At 37.9% G+C, this 24,170-nt stretch overlaps 2 protein-coding genes across 4 annotated transcripts in view; one reads left to right on the top strand and one right to left on the bottom strand.

The window, feature by feature from the left end:
* On the top strand, positions 1,265 to 7,704 carry SGO1 (shugoshin 1). Of its 3 annotated transcripts, none has more exons than XM_021385451.1 (9): positions 1,265 to 1,820; positions 2,046 to 2,184; positions 2,267 to 2,463; positions 2,737 to 2,841; positions 3,294 to 3,358; positions 3,503 to 3,666; positions 4,253 to 5,101; positions 5,562 to 5,736; positions 5,970 to 7,704. In XM_021385451.1, exons 2-9 carry the CDS (start codon positions 2,049 to 2,051, stop codon positions 6,109 to 6,111), a joined length of 1,833 nt encoding a protein of 610 aa, XP_021241126.1. In that variant the 5' UTR covers positions 1,265 to 1,820; positions 2,046 to 2,048; the 3' UTR covers positions 6,112 to 7,704. The 3 variants fall into 3 exon arrangements, with proteins under 3 accessions (XP_021241126.1, XP_021241125.1, XP_021241128.1); XM_021385450.1 differs by having other exon boundaries at positions 1,268 to 1,820; positions 2,042 to 2,184; positions 5,970 to 7,703; XM_021385453.1 differs by having other exon boundaries at positions 1,272 to 1,820; positions 2,042 to 2,184; positions 3,515 to 3,666; positions 5,970 to 7,702.
* KAT2B (lysine acetyltransferase 2B) overlaps positions 7,993 to 24,170 on the bottom strand; it is a gene marked incomplete at its 5' end in the record, with an annotated part of 41,891 nt that continues 25,713 nt past the window's right edge. Inside the window, 10 exon segments of the mRNA XM_021385454.1 lie at positions 7,993 to 9,959; positions 11,478 to 11,562; positions 11,660 to 11,723; positions 11,978 to 12,014; positions 12,890 to 13,004; positions 14,465 to 14,608; positions 15,346 to 15,456; positions 18,530 to 18,656; positions 21,576 to 21,784; positions 23,136 to 23,272. Coding sequence (XP_021241129.1) covers positions 9,766 to 9,959; positions 11,478 to 11,562; positions 11,660 to 11,723; positions 11,978 to 12,014; positions 12,890 to 13,004; positions 14,465 to 14,608; positions 15,346 to 15,456; positions 18,530 to 18,656; positions 21,576 to 21,784; positions 23,136 to 23,272 — 1,223 coding nt within the window.

Raw genomic sequence — 24,170 nt, 5'->3', positions numbered from 1 at the left:
TAAATAGTCATTCCCCCTCCTGTTTATATGCTCCTTTCAAGTACTGGAAGGCCACAATGAGGTCTCCCCGGAGCCTTCTCTTCTCCAAGCTAAACAAGCCCAGCTGCCTCAACCTTTCTTCATAGGAGAGGTGCTCCAGCCCTCTGATCATCTTGGTCGCCCTCCTCTGAACTCGTTCCAAGAGCTCCACGCTGGGAGGGCCCCAGCCTGGACGCAGTACTCCAGATGGGGCCTCAGAAGAGCCGAGTAGAGGGTGACGTCACCTCCCTCTCCCTGCTGGCCACTCCTCTTTTAATGCAGCCCAGAACATAGTTGGCCTTCCAGGCTGCCAGCGCACACTGCTGGCTCATGTCCAGCTTCTTGTCCACCAAGACCCCCAAGTCCTTCTCTGCAGGGCTGCTCTCAAGGAGTTCGTCCCCAAGTCTGTATAAATATCTGGGATTGTCCCAGCCCAAGTGCAACACTTTGAACTTGGCCTTGTTGAACCTCATTAGGTTCTCGTGGGTCCACTTGTCCAGCCTGTCCAGGTCCCTCTGGATGGTTTCCCTTCCCTCCAAGGTATCGACTGCACTGCTCAGCTTGGTGTCATCTGCAAACTTGCTGAGGGTGCACTCAATTCCATCATCTATGTCATTGATAAAGACGCTTAAGAGCACCGGTCCCAAGACTGAGCCTTGGAGGACACTACTCGTGACCGGCCTCTACCCTGACATAGAACCGTTGGTCACAGCCTTTTGGCTGCGACCAGCCAACCAGTTCTTAATCCACCGAACAGTCCATCCTTCAAATCCATACCTCTCCAATTTGGAGAGAAGGATGTGGTGAAGAACCATGTCAAAGGCTTTGGAGAATTCCAGGTAGATGACATCCACTGCCCTTCTCCGGTCCACCAATGCTGACACTCCATCATAGAAGGCCACTAGATTGGTCAGGCAAGATTTGCCCTTGGTGAAGCCATGCTGGCTGTCGCTGATCACCTCTTTGTCTCATATGTGCCATAACATAGCTTCTAGGAGGATCCGCCCCATGATCTTCCCAGGCACAGAGGTGAGGCTCACTGGCCTGTTGTCCCCGGGTCATCCTTTCTCCTTTTCTTAAAAACTGGAGTAATGTTTCCCTTTCTCCAGTCACCGGGGACTTCACCGGACAGCCATGATTTTTCAAATATGATGGAGAGCAGCTCAGCAGCCACATCAGCCATCTCTCTCAGAACCCTAGGATGGATATCATCTGGCCCAATGGATTTACATACATTCAGTTTCATGAGGAGGTCTTGGACTTGTTCCACTGTTACAGTGAGACGGAATCCACTCCTCTCACCCGCACCTCGAGGGTAAGGGTGATGGCAGACATGGGGAGCCTAACCACCGGTTAAGACTGAGGCAAAGCACTACTGTCAACTTGTTATGTGCTACAACAGTTGAACATTTAATATTCTTTTTCTTCCTTTCCCGTTTTTGCTGTTGAATAAACATCTTGCATTCTGTCTCCGCTTCTTTTCGCCGGAGAGCAAGCAGAGTACCCAGCGAAATTCTCATCCCTGCACGTCGGGCTACAACACAACCTCCACCCCCGCCTCAGGCCGCCAGCCCCAACGACCGCCCCGCGCAGGCCGCCCTCAGCACCACCCCTGTGGGCGGGCGGAGCCTCGGCGCGGCCCGGATGCGAGCGTTGGCTGCGCGTGACGCCGTGCGCTGCATCCGCCAATGTGCGGCCGCGGCGCTGCGTTTTGAACGTCGGGGATCGGCGCCAACCGCCCGGCTGTGCGCGGGGACACTCCGCTGCTCGTGTCACTTCTGCGCGGGCGGCGCTGCTCTCGGGTAAGCTGGCGCTGCGGCTGGGCGTGCTGCGCGGGCCGGACCGGGCCGTGCCCGCCACGAGCCCCCCGGGAATGGGGAGGGAGGGAGCGAGCGGTGCGACCGCGGCCTACAGCCGGGGCACCCATCCGCGCAGGGGTCCGCTGCCACCCGCCGTGGCGTGGCCTTGTGGAGCGCTGTGGAGCAGCAGCTGAATGAGCTCTTTGCCATTTCTGTTTTGAAAGCTAGAAAATGGCTGAGCAGCTGAAAAAGCCCTTCAAAGACAGTCTGAGCGATATAAAGGAACGAATGAAGGAGAAGAGAAATCAGAAATGGATGACGTTGAGTAAAATCAGCCAGATCTCAACTGTGAAGTGCAAAAGAGCAAGTAAGATACTTGAATATCTTGGTGTATGGTTTTTGTAGTTTCTTTCTTTAACCAAGTTGAAATGCATGTTGTCTTGTTGCAGCCACCAGCTCTGTGAAAATGAAAAGCCTCCAGGCCAACAACAAAGCTCTGGCTCAGGCTTTGCAGGAAGAAAAGCTCAAACTGAGGGATGCTCAAGCTATTATCATACAGCTAAGGAAAGAGTATCAAGATCTGAAGTTTCAGATGTTTGACCTGCGAAGAAGGCTTGCGTTCAGGCAAGCACAAGGACTCGTTGAGGTATTTTAATCATATCTTTATAATTTGGTGAAGCTGGCCTTGAGAATCAGCGCAAGTAATCCAGTAATATCTTTGTGAATTTAAACATTTCACAAAAGTGAACTTAATGCACAGAACTTTATTTGTAATCACAGTTAAAAGACATGATACAGGTATTTTATACACTATCTCCAGAATTTTGTTGTCTTATAATATTGGTGAGAGGATATTACATTAGTAGCCGATACCTGAGTATAACAGCAGCAATGTTGTTTTCCTTCTCTTGTCCATTAGACTAGACTGTCAGCCTTGAGTGAGATAATTTCAAAGGTTTCTCAGAATTTACTGGAGTCAGTTGATCTCCTTGGCCCAGCAAAGGATTTGTGTTCCAGAGGTGTAGTAAGTACCTTTTCCTCTGTGGGGAGGTGGGGTTTTCTGTTAATTCTTCCCCTTCCTCCTTTGTATGTATCTGCGCTACTTCAGTTTTTGAGATTTGAGTCTCAGTTTGGAGGTCAGAGTAGTACCTCTGTGTGGGTGTGTAGCAGGACTGAGGCTCTGCTGTAGGGTGAAGGGTGCACCCTGATCCTCCATGGCTTTGTGTCTTCTTCCCTGTATCGTCCTCACAGTTCCTTACCCTGCCAGCTATGTATGACTGGGCTAGGGATTACTGTTGTCTTGATGGAACTGTGTGAGATCCCACAGTGTTTTATGTTAGCCAGCCAGGAAGCAAATAAAAGCAACCAAGAGTCCTTTTGGCTTTTCTGTGTGCAATTGGGCCATATAAACATTTTAGAGAGTAGCCCAAGTTTATTTCAGCTGTTGAGTCAAAGTAAGATTTAATTTCTCCACAGAGTCAGAGAGTGCTTACTTCAGTGCTTGAAAATAATTCCAGTGGCATAAGAAAGAGAAGTTCTGTGTAAGTATCTTTTGTTAATGCATATTTATATTTGAAAATTCCATTACAGTAAACTTAATTTTGTGAGAAAGGGAAGAAATTCCATGTAATAGATGCAGCTTGTTGTTATGAAATATATTGTTATTCAGTAAATATAACCTTCAGTATTTTCTCTAGAGAGCTTCCACAGCGTGCTGATGCTGATGATCAAGTACTTCGACGTAGCTTGGAAGCTGACTGTGAGAAAAGTGAGCTGGGTCATTCTGTGTTTGAGATCTGTCAGGAACTTGACAATGACATTTTCTTAACCAAAATAACTCCAGACAAAGGTAAACAAATCAAAGTATTTGGCATTGCTCTATTCAAAAGCAAGGAAAAATATGTGTGAATATGTGTTTAAGACGGAATTACTGCTTCTGTTGTAATTGGCAAGTAATCTTCATTTATTACTGTCTGAGCTTTACAATGCTGGCAAGCTGGTAAGCTTTTTGAATGAAGGTGCGTAACAAAATAGGGGATCAGCTTGAAAATGCTTTTTCTTCTATATTTCTGCAACCTAGTTTCATTAATCTACCAAACAGTTGATCAGAGTAAATGAATCTTTAGTCATGCAATTAAAAATTCAACAACTGATAAAAGTGCAAAATAATCAGAAAAATAAAAGATCTGTGGGTAACCTCTCCAAATAAAACAGTACAGGAAAATCCTGATGTAATATTCTTAACTACTTTCTGTCTGGAGGTTGTACTTTGTATGTTTAACATAACTTAGCTTGATGGCTATATATTAGAATTTTCTCAAGAGATTTGCATATTCTAAGATAGTCTTAATTTTTGACAGATTAAGAACTTAAATAAAACTTCTTTGTATTGCTACTATTTGGCTTTAATGTGACTCTTGCTTTTCAATTACAAGGACAAGCATCTGATTTTCATGTGTACAGCGTAGCATCAGTGCTGGGAAATGTTTCTTCAAGTGGAGAAGATGGATTTGGTAATGTGTTAACAAAGAATGTGTCTACCAGGCGCCGCTGTTTGAAGATGACAGATAGAGATGAACTTTGCACTGGTGTCTTGGACCATTTGGAAGCACCTGATTCAGCTAAAGAGCCTTTTGAACAGGATGAAATCGGGCTTGAGAAAAGTCTAGATGTGTGTACTGCAGAAAACATACATTCAAGTATTTCTCAGGTGGACAAAGGTTCAGAGCTGGTGTTAAGGCAGATGGATTCTGAAACTGCAACGGTCAGTTCAGGCAGCAGTTCAGATCCTAAACAGCGTGCATGTAAAAGCAGAGAAGACTCTCAAGTAAGGGGAGAGAAGGATCAGAAGGTGAAAATGGGAGGGACTAAAGATACTTCCAGACCAAGATCAAAGAAAAGACAAGGTAAAGAGACTTCCAAAGAAAAGTTGGACTTCTTGAGTGGTTCCAGTGATGCTTATGACTTCAATTTTGAAGAGAGTGTCCACGTTACACCTTTTCGACAAAATAAGGTGAATGGCACAGATACTGATGTGAACAGCAAAGAGTCGTCATCTGAATCTAATACCATTGAGTTGAGTGATACTGAAGGAGATTCAGATGATAGCCTTTATGTACCTTATAAATCAAAAAAAAGGAAAAGTTCAGTGGACAAGATGGACACATCACCAATCCGTGTAAGGCCAAGGTCTAAAAGATGCCTGGCGCAGCGTGAGCAGAAACTCCATAAAGAAGAGACTGAAAAGAAGACTGAAAGCAGTAAATCAAGTGAAAAGTCTATGAGTAAGTTTGGAAAGTGCTCTGTAATTGTTTCAGTGTTTCATTGAGATTTGCCATTGTTCCAAGGGTTTAGGCTTCTTTACTTCATTTTTTTAATAGAAACAGAATAATGTTGCTGAAAATAATTGGATTCATTCTTTTGTCCACCTTTTTCCTCACAGAAGAAATTGAAGATAAATTTTGTTTACGAAATCGCTCAGTAATGAATTAACATTGTATTTTAGTTGTATTTTAGTTGTATTTCAAGGTGTATTAAAGCTGAGGCAGAAAAGGGAGATCAAAAGCCTAATTTGAGAGAAATTGAAAGGTAGAGATGATAGTTATATCTGAGTTTCTTCATGTCTGGTACATTCATTGACATTGTCCGTTAAGTTTGCCTGTCCATTATGTTTGCCTGAGATGTCTTAAGCAACTTTTGATGAAGCACGACTCATTTTCTTAATTTTTTTTTTTTTTTTTGCAGGGCAACCTTCTAAGTCATTTCATGGTCATCTCTGTGATGTTACTAATATTGCTTCATCACTCATAAACAATGGGAATGCAGCTGTTGGCCCTGCAGGTGAAAGACCCCCATCTCCAAAACGCAAACGCAGAAGCTGTACGCTTGCTGTGAGCTATAAGGAACCAAGTATAGCAGGGTGGGTGTCTTTTTTTGTTGTTGTTGTTTTTGTTTGATATGAAGTTAATGATAATTCATCAAAAAATGATTTGAGAGGGGTACTTAAATATTGTTAATAAGTTATTAGCAGAATATTCAAAGAGGAGTTGGCAGTGTGAAATAGTTGATATGAAATTGAACTTACTAATGGGAAGTTAATGTTTTCAATAAAGGAGTGAACAGAACTCAAATAAGCTTTTTTTTTTTAAACAGGAAACTCAGAAGAGGAGATCCATTTACAGATGTATGTTTTCTGAATTCTCCAATTTTCAAGCAGAAAAAAGATGCTAAACGCAATTCCACCAGGAAGAAATCTCTTTCAAAATATAACGAGAAGTTTGTTGGTGGTTATTGAGATTTTCTGTGATGCTAACAAAACTATAAGAAAGGAATTCCTTCAGCCAGCAAACTTACACTATGCAACTATCTCTAGGTGACTAATGGGATATAAAACAAAATGGGTTTTGGTTTTAATCAAGTGACTCATTCTTAAGGATGTGGAAGACATATTACTTTTATAACGAAGGTGATTCCACTAAAACTCCTTTGGAAGACATCCTACTTTGTAAATATGTCAGAAATATCTGATGAAAAAGATGATGAGCAAAATTTTCTGACTTCTCTGCTTCGTCTGACTGTGGTTGGCACAAGCGAACTTCAGCTACTTAAGATCAAATGTTTTCCATGTTTGTACAGATCTTATTTATGTAACAGTTAGTTTCATATTGAAGCCTATAATAAAAGTGTTAGTGTTGTAAAGAACTCAGAATTGGTTGGAGTCCTTTCTACAGGGTTTCCATAGTTGCTTGAAGGGTAGCAGTGTCAGCTGTAGACATACTGGAAGCCAGTGCATTCCTTTCCTCCTCTTACTCATAAGAGTATCCTTGGAAGCAAGATTCTCAACTCTAAGTCAGTTATGTTATGAGAGCTCTCAAACATATCAATTATAGTTGATTGTTACTACTACGAATGTAAGTTAAGTTTATTAAGTTTAATTCGCTTTGTTCCTAATCATCTGGTTATCTGCAAATGTTGTGAAGAGCATTCTGTTTTGGGGACTGAAAGTACTCTGTGAGCCAGAGTACTTACCTTTACTGTTAGCTACTCCATAATTCTGGTCTTACTGTGTATGCACCTTTACCAGAGGAAAACTTAACCTTTGGTACAATGATAGGCAGAATGCTAGAAAAATGCCACTGGAAGGAAGCTATCCAGCAAGATTTCAAGGTTGTATAGCATTTAAAATAACACTTTAAAATGTTCCTGAATTGAAGAAATGCTAATGGATACATCAGTAAAAAGAGGAAAGCTGCATTCAACAAAAGTAATGGGAAAGTACAAAAATACAGGTTCTTCAGTTGCTTTGCAAAATTGCCTATCTCACCTGTCCCGCTTCAATAGATATCAGAGCTCTCCTGTGATAAACATAGTGCTGATTTACTGTTCTACTGGTAACAGTTTTACATGATTGTCTCAGCAGTTCCAATAAAATGCTGCATCTCCTTGGAGTCTGAGTACTTTCAGCAATAAACAGCCCTTGAATGTTGGAGCCACACCTTAACCTTCCACTGTTACGCTAAAATTGTGACTATGGATGTTATTAGCTTTGTTCTGAAACTCTTTAGCACTATATGAACTTCAGCGGAAGGATTTAACTTTAGGTGTACTTTCTTTCATGTTTCAATTTTCTTTCAACCATCTGCAATAGCTGTTTATCAGGCATAGAAAAAGAACAAAGTGACAGACAAATGTATTTATTTATGGGTTTTTTTTGTTAGGTTTGAGGAATCACAGCTGTAGGAAGTATGAATCTAGCTCACTTCTCCTAACTGGTATTCCTAGAAGTCTAGGAAAACACTAAATCTCTTTAGAATGCTACTTACTGCTTTATGAACCATATGCTTTTATGTGACTGTTTACTTCTCAGTGCCTCGTATGTTGATAATAAAGGGCTCTAGTGGACAAAAAAAAAAAAAAAAAGCAAATGACCTGCTTTGAGACTGACTTGGTTTTTCAAAGAATTGTGTGAGTCATTAAGGAGACTGGGATAACAGCAGTGTAGCTCAGCTTTGTATACTATAGTCAGTTAAATGCTCCCGATGAACTTTTTGAATAGCTTTAAGTGCACGTGGAAAATGTGTTAACTGCATTCTTACAGATTCATGGTACTCAGCCGTGAGATTGCTTCAGTGTGTATATTTGTAATGCAGGAACTAATGAAAAAGAGGAGACCAAGTAAGATTTTGTACATATATAATTTAAAACTATTTTGTACCAATACAATATATTAATTTTACAAATGTAAAATTCATCAGCTGTTAAAGCATTTGCAAAACCACATATTCTACTGTAACTTTATTGCACAGTATCTATGAAAATATTAATTCTTAAATTAGAAAACAAATGTTTCAATATAGAAGAGACAATCTGATTGAAATACAATAAGAAAATCTACTCTGAAAATAACAAAATTTCACAGGATACTAAGCTTACAGGTGCACCTGTAGGCCCAATCTACAAAACGGGATCATAGCATCTGGTACTGGCTAGTGGAAAAAAATAAAAATAAAAATCTCTGTACCTTAGGTATAGATCCAAATGTAGGTCAGGCTAATCTCATGTGAAACACTGTGGCAATTCTAGTGTGAATATTTTGAATACCTTGTATACCGCATTTACTACTTCCAGATAGTTCCTGACCTCTACTTGCTGAACTGCTTTAACATTGCACAGGTATTTTGCAGGAATATATTCCTTGATGCAGCATAGGGTGGGGTTTCTTCAGCCTTATAACTAACTACTGAACGTTACCAGTGTATCATCTGTAAATATAAAACACTAAGAATGAGGGTTAAATTTTTCACGAAAGCATTATAGTTACAAACTCTAATTAGAAAATGTCAAGTGATGACTTTTTGGCTTGTACTATCTCAATTAGGAAGTTAGAAGTACCTCTTAAATGTAGTGTAGGCAGCAAAATATATATTACATATGTGCTCAATTTGAATAAAAGCTAACGTGAGTTGTAAAATGTTAGTATGCTCCTGGGTCTAAATAATCACAGTTATAAGTATTTACAATAAAGCTTGGTAGAAAAATCCAGTTTACCACAGAAGCAAGTATATAAGATTGGAGCTGTCATACACTGACTTTTGTGTACAATAGTCTTGTCTCTGCTGAATAACCTGAACGATTTATAACTGAAGAGTAGTAAATGGGGTGGATCATGAAATGCATCAAAACCTTAATGTCACTAAGCCAATTAAAATTAAATCTAGTATAATTAAATTGGAGCCTTTGAAGATATTTTGAGTACTTATGTCCTGCATAAGTCATTATGACATTACATACCTAGTCAGATTTTTAATTTATTTTTTTAATAGTGGTTATGAGACTACAATTTGCAGGTTAAATATTTATTAAAAAAAAAAAAGAATAGAAAAACTTGCATCTATCAAATGTTGTAGGCAGTTCTTTTTTGGAACTGGCTGTTCTCTCACAGCTTCTCAACCAGCTGCGTGTTTCTTTTAAAAAATAATATATTATAAAAAGATTCTACAATGAAACAAGTGTTTCAGACATTCCCTCCCTCCCCTTGTTCTCCCTCACTGTTTTCTTTTTAATGGGAAAAAATTATAAAGCTCTTCAAATGGTTACTGCATTAGGTAAGCTATAACATTCATTGTCTGGGAATTTTCTTCGTATTCCCAAACAAGCACAACTCCCCGTACTTTGTAGTTTTTCTGAGGCTGGGAAGGTTATGATGAACATACGGTAGTGGGAACACAAAAAATCAATAATTAAATACATTATAAAGCATTTTAATAAAATAATTTTTGTAACTTCATTATAATACATGTTTGCAAAACTGGAAGGGTTTTTAAAAGTGCTGATCATTGAAGAGAAGTTTTTCAAAACCTTATAGTCCCACAACTCAGATATATAATGGCTTCCCCTGCCCATAAAGTAGGCACACTGATTGGTTTGGTTGTTAAAAAAAAAAAAAGTGTCACTTGTCAATCAATCCAGCTTCTTTAATTTTTGTATAGAAGAATTTCTCCAGTATATTGGCACATTTGTAGTATTCACTCTCGGGGGGGTTGTACTCTCTGCAATTTGTAAAGACTCGCTGCAAGTCTGCCATGAATAATTTCTTAGACACGTAGTACCTATTCTTGAGTCGCTCACTCATTGTTTTGAGATCTGTACAGGAAAAAATAGATTAACAGTGTTTGATTCAAACAGTATTTTATGCAATAGCCCTTCACGTGGATGTATCACTTGACATGAAATGGTAAAGGTACAGTTTGCTTTATTTCTAATTGCATCAGCCTAAGGCCTATTCCATTTTTTAGCTTCAACAAGACCAGGTGAGCCCCTGGTCCTAAGCAATATTTTACTGTGAGAACAATTTTGTGTAGAGTTTATTTTTAATTCTTTAAAAGATTAAAGACTTGTTCTTGTCCTTGTACTTGTCTTGAGTTTCCTGTGGGTGTGAAGTGTCCCTAAATCTCCTCTAAATGCTCTGTGAGGCAAAGCTGTTGCAAGCTCTGCTGGTGGAGACCTGAGGAGCATATAGGTAAAGAATAATGATGATGTCACAAAATGCATGTTAACTTAAAATCCTTATTTCTGTATGAACACAGGAGAGAACACACATCAGAAAGGCAGAGAAAGAAAACTCTGCCAAGGGATGGTACTCAATGTTCTTTTTCTTCATTGCTAGAAAACACACTCGTGTCAGGGACTGAGGAAGCTGACTGCTACTTTAATAAGTACACAAATTGGTACAAACATGCCAGGAGTCTATACAAAGCAACATGAACACTGCTCCACTAAAAGGATTGATAGCAGCCTGCAATGAACTTGTATTTCATTCTCTAATAACATTAAAAGATACAGAAGTCAGAAAGATGGAGGTGAGCATTGCATAAACAATGAAGGGATTCACAGGATTCACTTTTAAATCTGCTGCAGTAGCGATCAAAACAAGCATCTATTTAGAATAGCACTGAATCATTATAGAAGTTACATGACAGTAGTCAAAAGCAAAGAAAAATGTTATCAGTTTTTGTGTACTTTCCTTTGCAAGTACTCCCGCATAAACAATAGCTGCATGGGAAAAAAAATATAGACAGCTCTGGCATGTCTAAAACACAAAGATAAAAGTTACAAGAAATGATTCATATTGCAGTTGAATAAAGTATTTTCCTAAACTTAAATTGAAACAAGCAAGCCCTTTGTTAAAGGTTAAATTGAAAACTCTTGCACTTTTGATGAAGTCTTCTCTACAGGATTTAGAAAGTTTAAATCTAGTTTTCAAAGCAATTCAGACAGGTGTTCTTGAAAGTTTGCCATGAGACTTTAGCATAGCAGTAGGAACTGCAATGACCAGTTATCACACAAGAACATATTCATATGACTCCCATAAACCAGCTAAATCCCAGAGGGTTTGAGGTGACCGCATCTTTTAAGAGCTTCACAGTGAACCTCTAAGGGCATACTGAGATTTCACAGATAGATCATAAACGCTTCAGAAAGATCACAAACTAGTCAAATTTCAAATGTCAGCTTCATACTCTTAGCACTTCAGAGCTGCAAGTTATCCAGCTGCAAATAGTGTATCTTCTAACATAAAACAATCAGTTTACAATTTGACTGTTATGCCTCTAGCTATAAAGATTTTTAAACGCTATACTTAAAAAATGTTAATGGCATTACCCATGGGAAACCTTATAACTTCATAATATCCAGGAGCTTCTGTTCTCTTCACAGGTTCCATGAAGGGCCAAGCGCTTTGATGGCTCTTTGGTAAAGAAAAAAGTAAGGTATCTAATATGGAAACTCTATATTAGAAATTATTTAAAAATCTTTATAGAAGGTAAGCTAGAACGAGCACTCACCTTCACCTGCTGCAGGATGGTTTTTAACGTGCTGTAAAGTTGATCTGGATCCTTGGGCTCTTTACTTGAAAGAAAATATTAATACAAAAAGATTAGCTTGAATCCCAGATCTTCATTCCAGTAAAGTGCATCTTACCTAAAAGCAATTCCAAAAATTCAAGCAAAATAAAAAGTAAAATAAAAGTCTTAAGAACACATCCCTGGCAGATCGCTTATCTATTTTCCAAAGCATGGAAGGAAATCTCAAATGACATTACTGAAAGACTTTTCTCAAAGGAATTTCAAATCCACTTCATTTTTTCTCTGCGCAGCACTTACCCTCTTTCTTTTCCGCTTGGTTTCCAGCCAGTCTCTCCTGTACACCAACAGTATGAGAGATTACATGAGAACTACAGTAGGTCAAAACTTTAACTGAGTTATGGCAGTTCTAAAAATATAAGCAATTTCAGCATTGTCATAGTGAAATGGGTTAGTTTTCATAAAAGCTGCTCCTAATAAGAAACACAACAATCTAACTTAGAGCCCCATTCCATTTTCTGCATGGCCCTTCTTCCAGGCTGCTCAAAAGATTCTAAAATATTATTTTGTGATACACCCATTTGTAAAAGTAATTCAATACATATTTTTCCATAATCTCTGTAAAGAAAAAGATGGAAAGGTTGTTCATCTTGATTCCCTAAGGAAATAGAATAAACTGCAGAAAAATAGTGCTGAGCAAAAAAAAAAAAAAAAAAAAAAAAAAAAAAAAAAAAAAAAAAAAAAAAAAAAAAAAAAAAAAAAAAAAAAAGATACTTAAATGTTCTGAATCTGTTTTGNAAAAAAAAAAAAAAAAAAAAAAAAAAAAAAAAAGATACTTAAATGTTCTGAATCTGTTTTGTCCTGTTCTAAGTCCACGTTTAACACAGAATTCAACCTTATTCAGGAGTGCAGTGCATCAGTGGTGACAAGGAAATTGCTGACTACACTATGATATAAATCAAAGATGGATTTTATGTAAACCAAATTAAACACATGTACACAAAGGAGCATCAGCCTGGGATGCCTTGAGGAAGAACTGAAGACATCAATTGTAGTGGAAATGCAATAATCTTCATAGGAATCAAATTAACAGAGGAAAAATCAATTGCATATTAGTAAAAAATAAACATGTGATTGTATTAGTATTTATAATCTTGGACATTTGTTGGGTTGTTCTGCTTCTGTTCTACATTAAAAGAGGTTGATACATACTAATTCCAGGGATGCTTTCTATAGGAATCTGTCGTACTCCATCTTTGAAGCAAGAAAGGCCAGGATAAACTTTTCGAATCTGAGCTTGTTTCCTTTCTATGAGCTTTTTAATGATCTGTAATAAAGCAGCAGAGAAAACAAAAAGAGTTGATGTGCTCCAAAGTAACCAAGAGGATTAATGCAAAACAGTGATGAGCAAAAAAACACTCATATCCTGAACCTTATGGTCCTTACAAATACAAGTTGGTAACAGAGGCGAGATACCTGGCCAAGGACTAATTCTGTAGACAAGTCTAGAAAGTCTCTCAGATGTCTGCTTAGGTACAGGTCTGGAGTAAAGGAGTCATAGCTCACTGATCACAACCTGCAAAGCTCCTGGGCAGGTGGCAGAAGATGTAGGGAAGGAAATTTCCCCAAAGTTGTCGGGGAACTGCCTTTAACTTCAACAGCTGGCCCTTTTAAACTATTCCCACACATCCTGGTCAGAAATTTCAAGACACATTTGTTCTCATATTGCAATATTTTAGAAGTATCTGGAGATTTCAAAGCCTGCATGTAAATGCGGGATTTGCTAAGACATTAGTCAGGGATGTTCTTACTGAAGACTTTGCCTTTAGGAAGTCAAAGTTGATGCCACTCTTTGGAACCTATATTCTACTCATAAATGACAGAAAAGGCTTCCCCAACCCAGATGGTTTGAGCCTATAAATGTATTACTTCTATTAGGCATGCTTAAGAGAAGCCACTGTAACAAACCACAAGAGATAAGTCTGTTACGTACGCACTCATATGACATCCCATCCACAAGGAGATGATGGGTCCAAAAGGACACTTGTAAGCCAAACAAGCGGATAAAAGAGGTAAAAATGATGATTTGTGCTATATGGACTTTAGTTATCAAAACCTTCCCAGTAAGTTAAGAAATTTTGTACTGGAATCATAGAATATCCTGAGTTGAAAAGGACCTCTTCACAGCACTATCTAAAAATCAAAGCCTATGTCTGAGGGTATTGCCCAAACATTTCTTGAACTCTCGCAGCTTGGGGCTGTGACCACTGCCCTGGGGAGTCTGTTCCAGTGCCTGACCACCCTTTGGTGAAGAACCTTTTCCTGATATCCAGTGTAATTCCTTTAAATGTCCAGGAAAGTATTTAAACACAACTGGAAATGTCTTAATTATTTTGCTTATAAATTGTTATTATATTGAAAACGATGATAGACTAAATAAAAGACACCTCACATTAACTTCAAAAAGGTACAACCTGGAATTTAAGAAAACCCACTCTAGATTTGTACATTAAAACATTAAAATCTTAATATATCTTAATGAATCAATTTAGTTACTAAATACAGATCAAAATATCGGTACTTTTTTAATGCTTAAACCGCAAAAGTATGGCACTGAGATTTGAAAAGAAGATTACTTAAATGAAAAATATACACTTCAATGTTTAAAGCATCAAAGAGAATGAGAGAGAACTTGACACTAATTGAACTGTTTCTAAACAGTGTTCCTAGATGGCTTCTGACCATCTAAACAGATGACAATACTCAATGTTTCATTTCAACCTTTACCTCCTTTTGTTTTTTAATGATGACTGAAAATTCTGTGTAGGGAATCCTTGGATTTAACTCACATCCCATTAACGTGGCACCCTCATAATCCTTGATGTAGCCAACATATTTTGCTTTCGGTACTTTGATATCTTTGGAAAAACCCTGAAAAAGAAATAAACTGAAGTTGTCATTATGCTCTTTTCTTCTTATGTATTTTTAAATGAAAAGGCTATGATAATTTAGAACCAAATTGTAATTTTATATATATATAAATATATATACTGATATACTGCAGTCTTCATATAGTTTAAAAAAAAAGTGAAAAACAAACACAATAAAAAACAGTGTAAGACTCTCACGTGGGCTCTATTTCATTCTTATGTTACAGTGGTTTCTATAAAACCTTGGTAAAAAACAGGAAGCCAACCAGGACTTCTGCCTCACTGTTTACAGTCAAAGCCTTCAGACTTACCTGGATACTGAGCAAATTCAAATTTAGGAAGGGACATTTCAGAGGTGAAAAGGAGTCTGTCTGCATAGATCTGATAGCAGAATCACAAGCTTACGTTCTATTCATTCTGAATGTGTAAAGAACAAACTCAGTGTTGTACATTTAATCACAGAATAGCTGGAAGTGGAAGGGACTTGTGGACATCCTCGGATCAGGCTGTTCAGTGCCCTGTCCAGTTTTGAAGACTCCCAAGGACAGAGAAGTTCTACAACCTCTGTGGGCAACATTTTCCATTTCACCTCCCTCACAGTATAAAAAGTAAAACTAAAACTCCTTATGTCTAGTTGCAGTTTCACACTATGTATATCTAACTACTCTGTCTGATATTCAGTTTGGTCACTGCTAGAAGTAAACTTCTTGCACAAAGTAATTTCTCAGAGTGACTTACTTGTTTTTTGAAGTAGCCAATAGCATATTCATCTGCGTACGTGAGAAAGTTGAGAATGTTGTGTTTGATGTGGTACTCCTTCAAATGGTTCATTAAGTGAGTTCCATATCCCTGTGTGAAATGTAGGATAAAAAAGACATTTTGAAGCCTTTGGGGACTGCAAATATTAGAAACTGTGGACCAAGAGTTGTTACAAACTGGTTTACAAAATGCAGTGTTTCCTCTAGACCCTGTTTTAAAGATTTTGTCATAAATAACTTAGTGAGGCGTACTCAAGACCTAATAGTTTTCAGCCTTGTAAGGATATCTCTGTGTCCTAGCAGGGAACACAAAATATGGCAGCTTCTAATGCCTGATTCTCTTTTAATCTAGGAGAGCCCCAAACCTATTATCTCTCTAGGGGTAAAGTGTGCCTCATAAGGGGTGCACTGTCTTGAAAGGTGTAACTCAACATGCAAATAATTTTTCTTCTTTTAAGTTACCATCTACTAATAGAAACAAAATTATGTATGTTGTAATAATAAGTCATCCTTTCTTCGTCACATCACTTAAAATTTGCAAGACAGAGGGACTGCCACACTAACTCCTTCTTGAGGAATCCATTCTGGCCTCTCTTTTACTGAGTTCTGTGTATCTGCAGCAGAAACAGCCTCTTCTCAAAGATTTCATCTTTGATCACGGGGCATAAAGGGGAATAGTGAAATAGCTATTACCACAATAAGTAGCATAAAAATAAATAGCTGTGCCTTCTGACTGCACAAAGGAATAATTTTCATTTTCATTCAACCCCAAAGTAAACTAAATTTTCCATTTATTCACATTTCCAAGCTATAGTCCTCACCTTCTGCTGCGAGATAAATGTAAAAAACGGGAAATCCCATAATAATGTGTTGTTCCTCCATATGTTCAATTTTAATGTCATGGAGAATAACAGGATATTTTAACAAATGTACATAGAATGTTTTTGAATACTGTTCTTGAAAGCTGGGGCAAATTTTATTTACGGAACTAGGAAATGTACATTAGAAAACTTGTACTTATGACTAAAAATTTAATAGCCTCAAACATGGAAACAGCCAGATAAAAGCAAGTTAGGTAATTGCTGAAATTCAAAACAAAACACAGTGATACACTAGTAGTGAAAAAGTAGCAACATTCATTCTTGAAAAGCATACCACTCCAGGCACAAAATTAGCGCATTAATCTTTCCTTTCCTGATATTGTTTGGAGCATCTGTTATTCAGACTTCATATTCAAAATGAAGACATCACGTATGTAAAAATAAGCACTTCTGAATTTGAGGAAGCTCTTACAGCAGAATGGTCATTTGTTAAAGTGGCAGATATTGTATACAGCATTAATTAGAAAGCAGTTTTACAACTGATGGCATGTTAAGTGGCATAGCATTTCTTAGAACTCACAAGTGCTCAAAATAACAAACAGACTTTCTAATTGCAAATTTGATGACTCAAGGGAGGACAAAAAGTCTCAAAAATTTTAATGAAAAGTATTTTCCTTAAGTGCAAGTGAGAAGTACACAAGCCATCCAAGCTTTTCACTTCCCTTCTCATCAACATGGTGCAAGAAACACTGTGTGAGACGTTTTACTTACACCTTGAAACACTGCAAAACATTCCAGTAATCCCAAAGCAGCTAATCTCTAACAGTATCATCTTTTTATCTCTAAGAAATTCCAGAAATTATGATGACAATTAGCTCAAATATTTTTAGTTGATTTATTATTTTTATAACCTTCCCAGGATTTATTTGTTCTCACAAATGCTTGCCAAAGTCCAACAATACTAAAGAGAAACAAAGCCACGTACAATACAATTTAAAATAATTTTATAATATGGCATCAATCTATCTCAAAACCAAATTAACTTTTAAAGATCACACACAAAACACTACCTATATCTCTTACTCCAGCCACAAACTGGATTAAAACCTGTTTATTTTTCCCAAGTTTATTTTTCCCAAGAGTTTGCAGTAACATCCCTGTGTGAACATTTGTTTTTTCTCACTTATCTGCTGCTAGGGGTCATCTTACATAGAAAGGAATGTGGGAAGGCCAAAATCAAGAAATAGTCAACTGAACTCTGCAAACATTGAGGCCCCCAAAGGGTAACAGAAGAAATTGTGCTTTATGTGCGTATTTGCAACCTAGGTAGGTACTCTGAGGAGTCAGATTTTTTGTTCTGTTATATTTGGAAAGGATACCCCTTGAGAACAACAACACATCTTTGGCAGCCTAACTCCTGTAGTGCATTTGAATGTTTGAGTTTAATTAAAACACCTTTTATGAATTATTTAAGCATAGAATAAGCATACCTACAGCATGCTCTGTTACTTTTCATATAAAACACTTTGAGTACTTTTATATACTGCTATGTCCATGGAAATGTTAACCAGAGTCTCATAAATTCAAATATAATTCAAGTACTAAAAGTTGTCACAGGCTTTCACACAATTTCTGCTTGTTCAGCTGCTAGAAACTCAAAATTAATCCACATCTCAGCTTTAACAATTTCAACTGAAAAACATATAGCTACAGCACCATCTAAAGGCAAAATCCTGAACCAAATACTCACAGTTAGATTTACCTGTAATTCTGGGGAAGGGGAGAAGAATCTCCTATATATTTATAGTGCTTTACATTCTCCCAGTATTACAGGTCATCACTGAGAACATTTTGTAAAATGGACTCAAAAATAAGTATGCAAAATAGTGTATGCTTATTTTGAGTTGTAAAACTGTAGCTAATTTATTTGATATATCTAATTTTCATTGAAGTTGTGTAACATCACAAAGTGATTGAACATAGATTACAAACACATGCAAGCCATACTTATTTCAGCCAACTGTGAGGTGTTATGCCACACTGAGAGGCAGCTGCCGAAGAAAAGGGTGAATAATCCAAGGATGGGAGAAAAATTACCATTATTTTTGTGTTGAGGAATGTGATTTTTTTTCTTAGCAAATAGTCCTACTATTATTCTGATGATTTTGAATCTGCACAATTATTTAGGTTTTCTATAGTATATTCAGAATCACTGTATCTTTCAAATTCTATTTCTGTTTGGTAGCTCAATATATTCAATGCTACTCACAAAAGTAGCAGTATATGTGGTGGTAAATGGAACTCATATGCACTTAATGTACTCCAGTGGAGAGTTACTTTTACCTTGACTTGCTCATTGGAAGTCACAGCACAGAAAACGATCTCTGTAAATCCCTGGGAAGGGAACATTCGGAAGCAGATACCACCAATAACGCGACCATCTTTTATTAATGCAAGAGTTTTGTGTTTCCTGAGTAGACAAAAAAAAATTCATTTTAATTCATGTACATAGTACATAATGTGCCATTACTTTCCTTTTTTCAGAAACTTGATTCACTTTTTTCCATGGTGCCACTGCAATTGTATATGCCTCTGTTAAGTTATCTGTTTGTACCTACTGAAGAGTTTCTGTTTTAACATCATGCTTTGAATTTACCGTAAAATTCACCATTATGCAGTGTGTCCTAGCCTTGCCAAGTACTCCTATGTACTAGAGTAATGCCAGTTAATGAGTTATATTGCTTTTGTTGACTATATTACTGACAGTTGTGCCATTGCCTAGTTCTCAGTATAATCTTAGCCTGACTAAATTAGAAATTAATGTAGTTACAGGACAGCAAGTCCTTTCTACGGGATTCCTGTTTCCTTGCATGTACTCTGAATAGCTATGCTATCAGTTTCCAACACAGCTGATCAAGCAAGAAATTATATTTCATATTTCTAATCTAATTCCTAGTGGAATGAAGACCAGAATAAATATCCATTTCTGTTGCACTTACACTCACTGTCAGAAAAGATAAAGCAAGGTGCAATCTGAACTCTCACATCAAGGACCAAGAATTTTAGCATCATCCTCAAGGTCTGGTAAGATTTACACTGCAGCTGTTCTCTAGCTTACTCAGTGCACAGTATAATATAAATTGTATAAACAATACTGTAAATTCAGAGAAGATATCTTTGGTGTGAAGAAAAGTTGGTGCCAAAAATGAGCCTCTTCCAAAAAAGGTCAGTCTGAAAAGTAGTTGTATTTTATGTGTCACTGTTGAAGCAGAATTTATATATTGTACATATTCTTTTTTTTTGTCTTTATTTTAGTGCTTTTTATTTGTAGATTGACAGCAGCAATGTAGTAGCTTGTGTTTTTAATTTTGTTTCTTCATGTTTGAGTTGTTGAAACAAGATTAAGTAAAGATGACCACTTTGGATATAAGAACAAAATAGATCATAATTATATTAACAGCTGAAAAATCTTGGGAAGAGAACAGTTAGACTCCAGTATCTCCTATTGGATGAGGTCTGTGTGTACCCACTACTCAGTGCAGGTCTCCAAGTAGTGTTCCTGGACATCATGGCAGATACTGGGTTTCTCAGCCATCCAGGCTATTTGCTTTGCTTCCTTTGGGTCAATTGTTCAACAAAGGCACCTAGGGGAGCAACAGTCTTGCTGTAGCAATATCCGTATCTCTTTCTTAAGCACGTCTGCTCTCCAGCTATATCTGTACTGATGAGTACTTTAACAACTAGCAGTTCCTATCAACCTACTAGAAGAGTCTTTCCCAATAAAGATGGACCTAGAGAAATGTGGGAGAAGGCCATGGCCCAAGACCACCACTTCATAATTTACTTAGATGTTTGGTTATTGGGGAACCTCAGCTCCCTCAGCCAGTAGCCCCTGCTTGAGATCACAGTGCTGCTAAGACTCCTGAATTCAGAAAAGCTCTCCCTCATAACCGAGCAGCACTTATCCTCACATAGGAGAAGCAAAAGAGTCCAGACTAGTGCTGGTCCTCACAAGAACCTTGCTGATCTCCTCTGAAGAGCCCAGGAAGAAGTCCCAGGGTTGGTCTTCTATGCTTGGAGACTGAAATTCTGTCCACCAGTCCCAGCACTGGGCTGCCTGTGCTTCAGAGACTGCACAGAGCATGAAGCAGCAGAGCTTGCTGGCACTGAGAGAGTAATGCAGAGGGAAGTGCAAGAAATCCTAAAAGCAGAAGAAATCAATCCAGAAACATTTTCATAACTGCTACAGCAATAATACCAGGCACAAAGACAGTGGCTGATATCACCGGTGGTGGAGGTAGGTTCTACCACTAACTAGGACGGGCAGCTGGCTAGATCAGCTCAAGTAGAGCTCATTTTGAGGTCTCTACTGACGTGTAGCAATGAGCCTAGAGGCACACTACACTATGAAGTGCTGCAGTCAGCAAAGATAGCTGAGAGAGAGATCCTCATTGGACATGGATTGTTCACAGCCAGAAATTTGGGGAAAATACATTGGTTGGAAGTAAGTAGACTCTGTAAGAAGTGCAACAGTGAAAAAATAGATGCTTCTGAGGAAAAGGTAAAGAAAATGTCAGGGCTACAAATAGCCTCAATGTATTGATTAAAAAGAAGACTGATACCTGACAGCCTTGAAGCTGTAAAGGGTTGAAATCAATAGCAAAAGAATGTTGTAAACAGAAGAAAAACACCCACATAATACAACAGCTAAATGGAAGATAAAAATCAGAATGGGCAGAGCTTAAATAACTGTGAACCTAGAGAAAAACCTTTTCCTGCTTAAGCACAATTCATCAGGTCGCTAGGGTAGGTGAAGGACCACATGCAACCTATGGATGCTGCTACAGCCAATGTATCTCTTTGCAAGTGTCTGTGGTGCAGCTTTGTATCCAAAGCAAGGCAGGAAACTTTCACTGATAAAGAGAAAAGTAACCTACTTCTGAGAGGAGTGATTCTAAGCTTTCTCCCCATGTTGACTTAAATGCTGTTCTTCATAAATTCCACAAGTTCTTCTCATTAAAAAGCCTTCAATCTCTACTGCCATTTGGTTTACAAACTCCAAAAACAGAGGATGGCGCAGTCTGCAAGTTAGTATGGGCCCAGAGACCACACCATAATTATTTTCTGATTTTTGGTTCTAACAATCATAAGAATAACATATGTAGGAGCTTCATTAATGCAGCACTTATTAATTCAGCCACCGAAATAGTATTTTGTTGTGAGTAAGACTGGTCAACAGTTACAGTGTCTTAAAGAGGTGGTGAAAAGTGTAGCAGGGGCAGAGTTCCCCTCTACTATAACTGGGCTGGCCCATTCTAAAATCACTGCCTGCAACAAGTACCGTGCTCTCTTCATCTCACTCATGAAAATCCTCTCCAGCCGTACTCACGGATCAAAGACCAAGCGTGTGATGTACTCCTTTGGCATTCGAGGGAGTTGATGGGAGAACACGTTCTGCAAACCGACCAGCCACATCATGATCTTCTTGTTTGGCTTCTGGTTCAGGGAGTTCCCAACCACATGGAATTCAATCACCCCCCTGCGCTCCTCCAGTCTTGCTGCCTCATCCCGGGCTGAATGTGCGGAGAGGAAGTTGGTCTGTACGAAAGAGGAACACAATCACATTGTGTACATTTCACATCCTCTGATGGAACAACCTTAAGAAACAAACTCTGCTCATTTCCCAAGCCATCTTTTATACAAAAATTGAGCTGTCGATGATTACTCTTTTTTTTTTTTAGCAGAAGTGACACCATCAAATAAGCAGGATATAAAACCTATGCTACAGTATACAAAGGCATATTCAAGCTTCTTTTCAAGATTAGGTAGCAACAGTGATGGTTATATCTCAACAAGTTCCAAAACATGATAACATTCATCCTGTTGAAATCTATGCCACTATGTCTTCACATTTTCTTTAGCTTAGACAGAAATTGTAATGGATTTGCCTACATGTACTGCAAAACAGAGATTTTAATGGTTTTGAAGGCACAGTTTTATCTTTTCATTTTAATAGTGCTTTCCACTATCTACATCGCTATCATAAAAGCAAAAAAAAAAAAAAAACACCATACAAAAAAAAACCCCAACCTTCTTAATTCCTTAATTTTGTCATTACATATCTAGCAACTGCATATGTATATTGTACAGAGATGAAATTCATACAGGCGATTTAACTTTTCTCAAGATCCTTTCACAATGCCAAATGCACATACTGTTTACTTTTTAGAGAAAATTTTGGCTGCTGAGTTTCTAGTCACTGCCAGCCCCAACATCTAGACTGTAAATATGCAAAGCCATCAGTCACAGTATATATCTTGAGCAAAAAATGTAGGTGGTTCCAAATCTTCAGCACTCTCTAGCTAAATCTTGGCAAACAAGAGCTGCTTGCAAAACGTAGCCTGGCAAAGAGAACAGGAGGAGGAAAAGACAGCCAAAAAAAAGTGTGCAATTCTGCAATTCTGTTTGTTTTTCTCTTCCAGCAGAAAGAAAAAAAGAGCAACTGTGGAAGAAGGAGTAACTAAGTGTTTAGACCAGCTCTTCTGCACTAGACAGAAGATTTAAATTTGAGTCTTTCATCCTTCTGCAGGATTTGAACATATTTTGCCTTGTCTGATACGATGCATCTATGATTAACAAAAAAAAGCATACTCTGGAATCATCCTGCTAAAAAAGTACATTACAAAATAACCTCAGAGCTACTTCTTCACTAGTATAGTTTCCAAATTTCTTTGCAAACAGTACATAAAGTATTAAAAATTTTAGAACTATTCTTCATGTTAATTATGCATTTCACCAATATTGTTTGCTTATCGACAAATACCCCTTTAAAGTCCATATTTTTCTTACTGATAGTATGGTACATTTTGTGGACTCTTATCTTACTCAATTCATGTGGAATATTTATTAAAAATTGGCCATTTACAGATCAGATCTATACGTTTCTCACCTCTGGCCCCAGCATTGCCGCAGGATCTGTAATTGTTGACATTACTTCATTGATCAACTCAATAGGAATATCTCCTATAACCCTCGGTCTTTTAGAATCCTCCAGAGAATACGGTTCATTATTTTTTCTCTTTTCTCCTATAAAACAAAACCAGGACAAATTAGAAATGACCAAACTGTCACAACAAAAAGTTTAATCACTATACTCATGAAACCGGATAAGAGGAAGCAGAGCATGACTGTGAATCAGTATAGATATTCTCACAGATAAGCTGAAGGTTAATCACTTTCCTAATCAATCAGTTACTAATAAGAAGCTAGGATTTGAAGTTTTTTTAATAGATAGAAAATAAATTTGTATCTTAAATACTAATATACCAAGAACTCTGCTAGTACAAATCTACAGAAAACTTGAATGGCATCAGCTGTTCAAAAATCCTAAATGAGGTGAACACTGAGGGTGAAGAAGCACTGCAATAAGGAATATATTACCAACATAGTGAACATACGTTATTTCAGACTCCATTTCTTTAATCATGAATGCTGGGGTAAGACACTGCTTCATGGACCCAGAACACAAGTTAACCTCTGAAACCAGCAACACAACGTAACCTGGAGCAGCACTAATAAAGCTCAGTCTTACAGCGCAGGATACTATCCATCCTCAGTTAACACAGAGCATGAGGTTAGATAACATTTACAAGTCTGGAATTAAGCTCTTTGGCCTTCACTTCTTTTTCCCCAAGATGACAAAGGCACTTAGACTGTGGGACATGCTGTCCTTCCAAATGTAACAGGATGACAATGTCTGACATCAGCTGTTCACAAACAGTACAAAATTAGAAGAAATCGAAACAAAATAGCAAGATTAGGTGACAGCATATCTGAAAAGTACAGTACTTTCCAACAAATACACATGCCAGTATAGTAAATATAGAAACTATGATTTACCCAATCCATTTAAATTGAATGATTAAAAAAAGTTACATTAAGAATCCTTTTTTCAAATTTTTAGACTGAGGCCAAATTGTCAACG

This window comes from Numida meleagris, chromosome 2 (assembly GCF_002078875.1).
Source record: "Numida meleagris isolate 19003 breed g44 Domestic line chromosome 2, NumMel1.0, whole genome shotgun sequence".
Taxonomy (NCBI): Eukaryota; Metazoa; Chordata; class Aves; order Galliformes; family Numididae; genus Numida; species Numida meleagris.
Note: the sequence above shows the minus strand (reverse complement) of the source record. Positions and strands in the feature narration are given on the sequence as shown.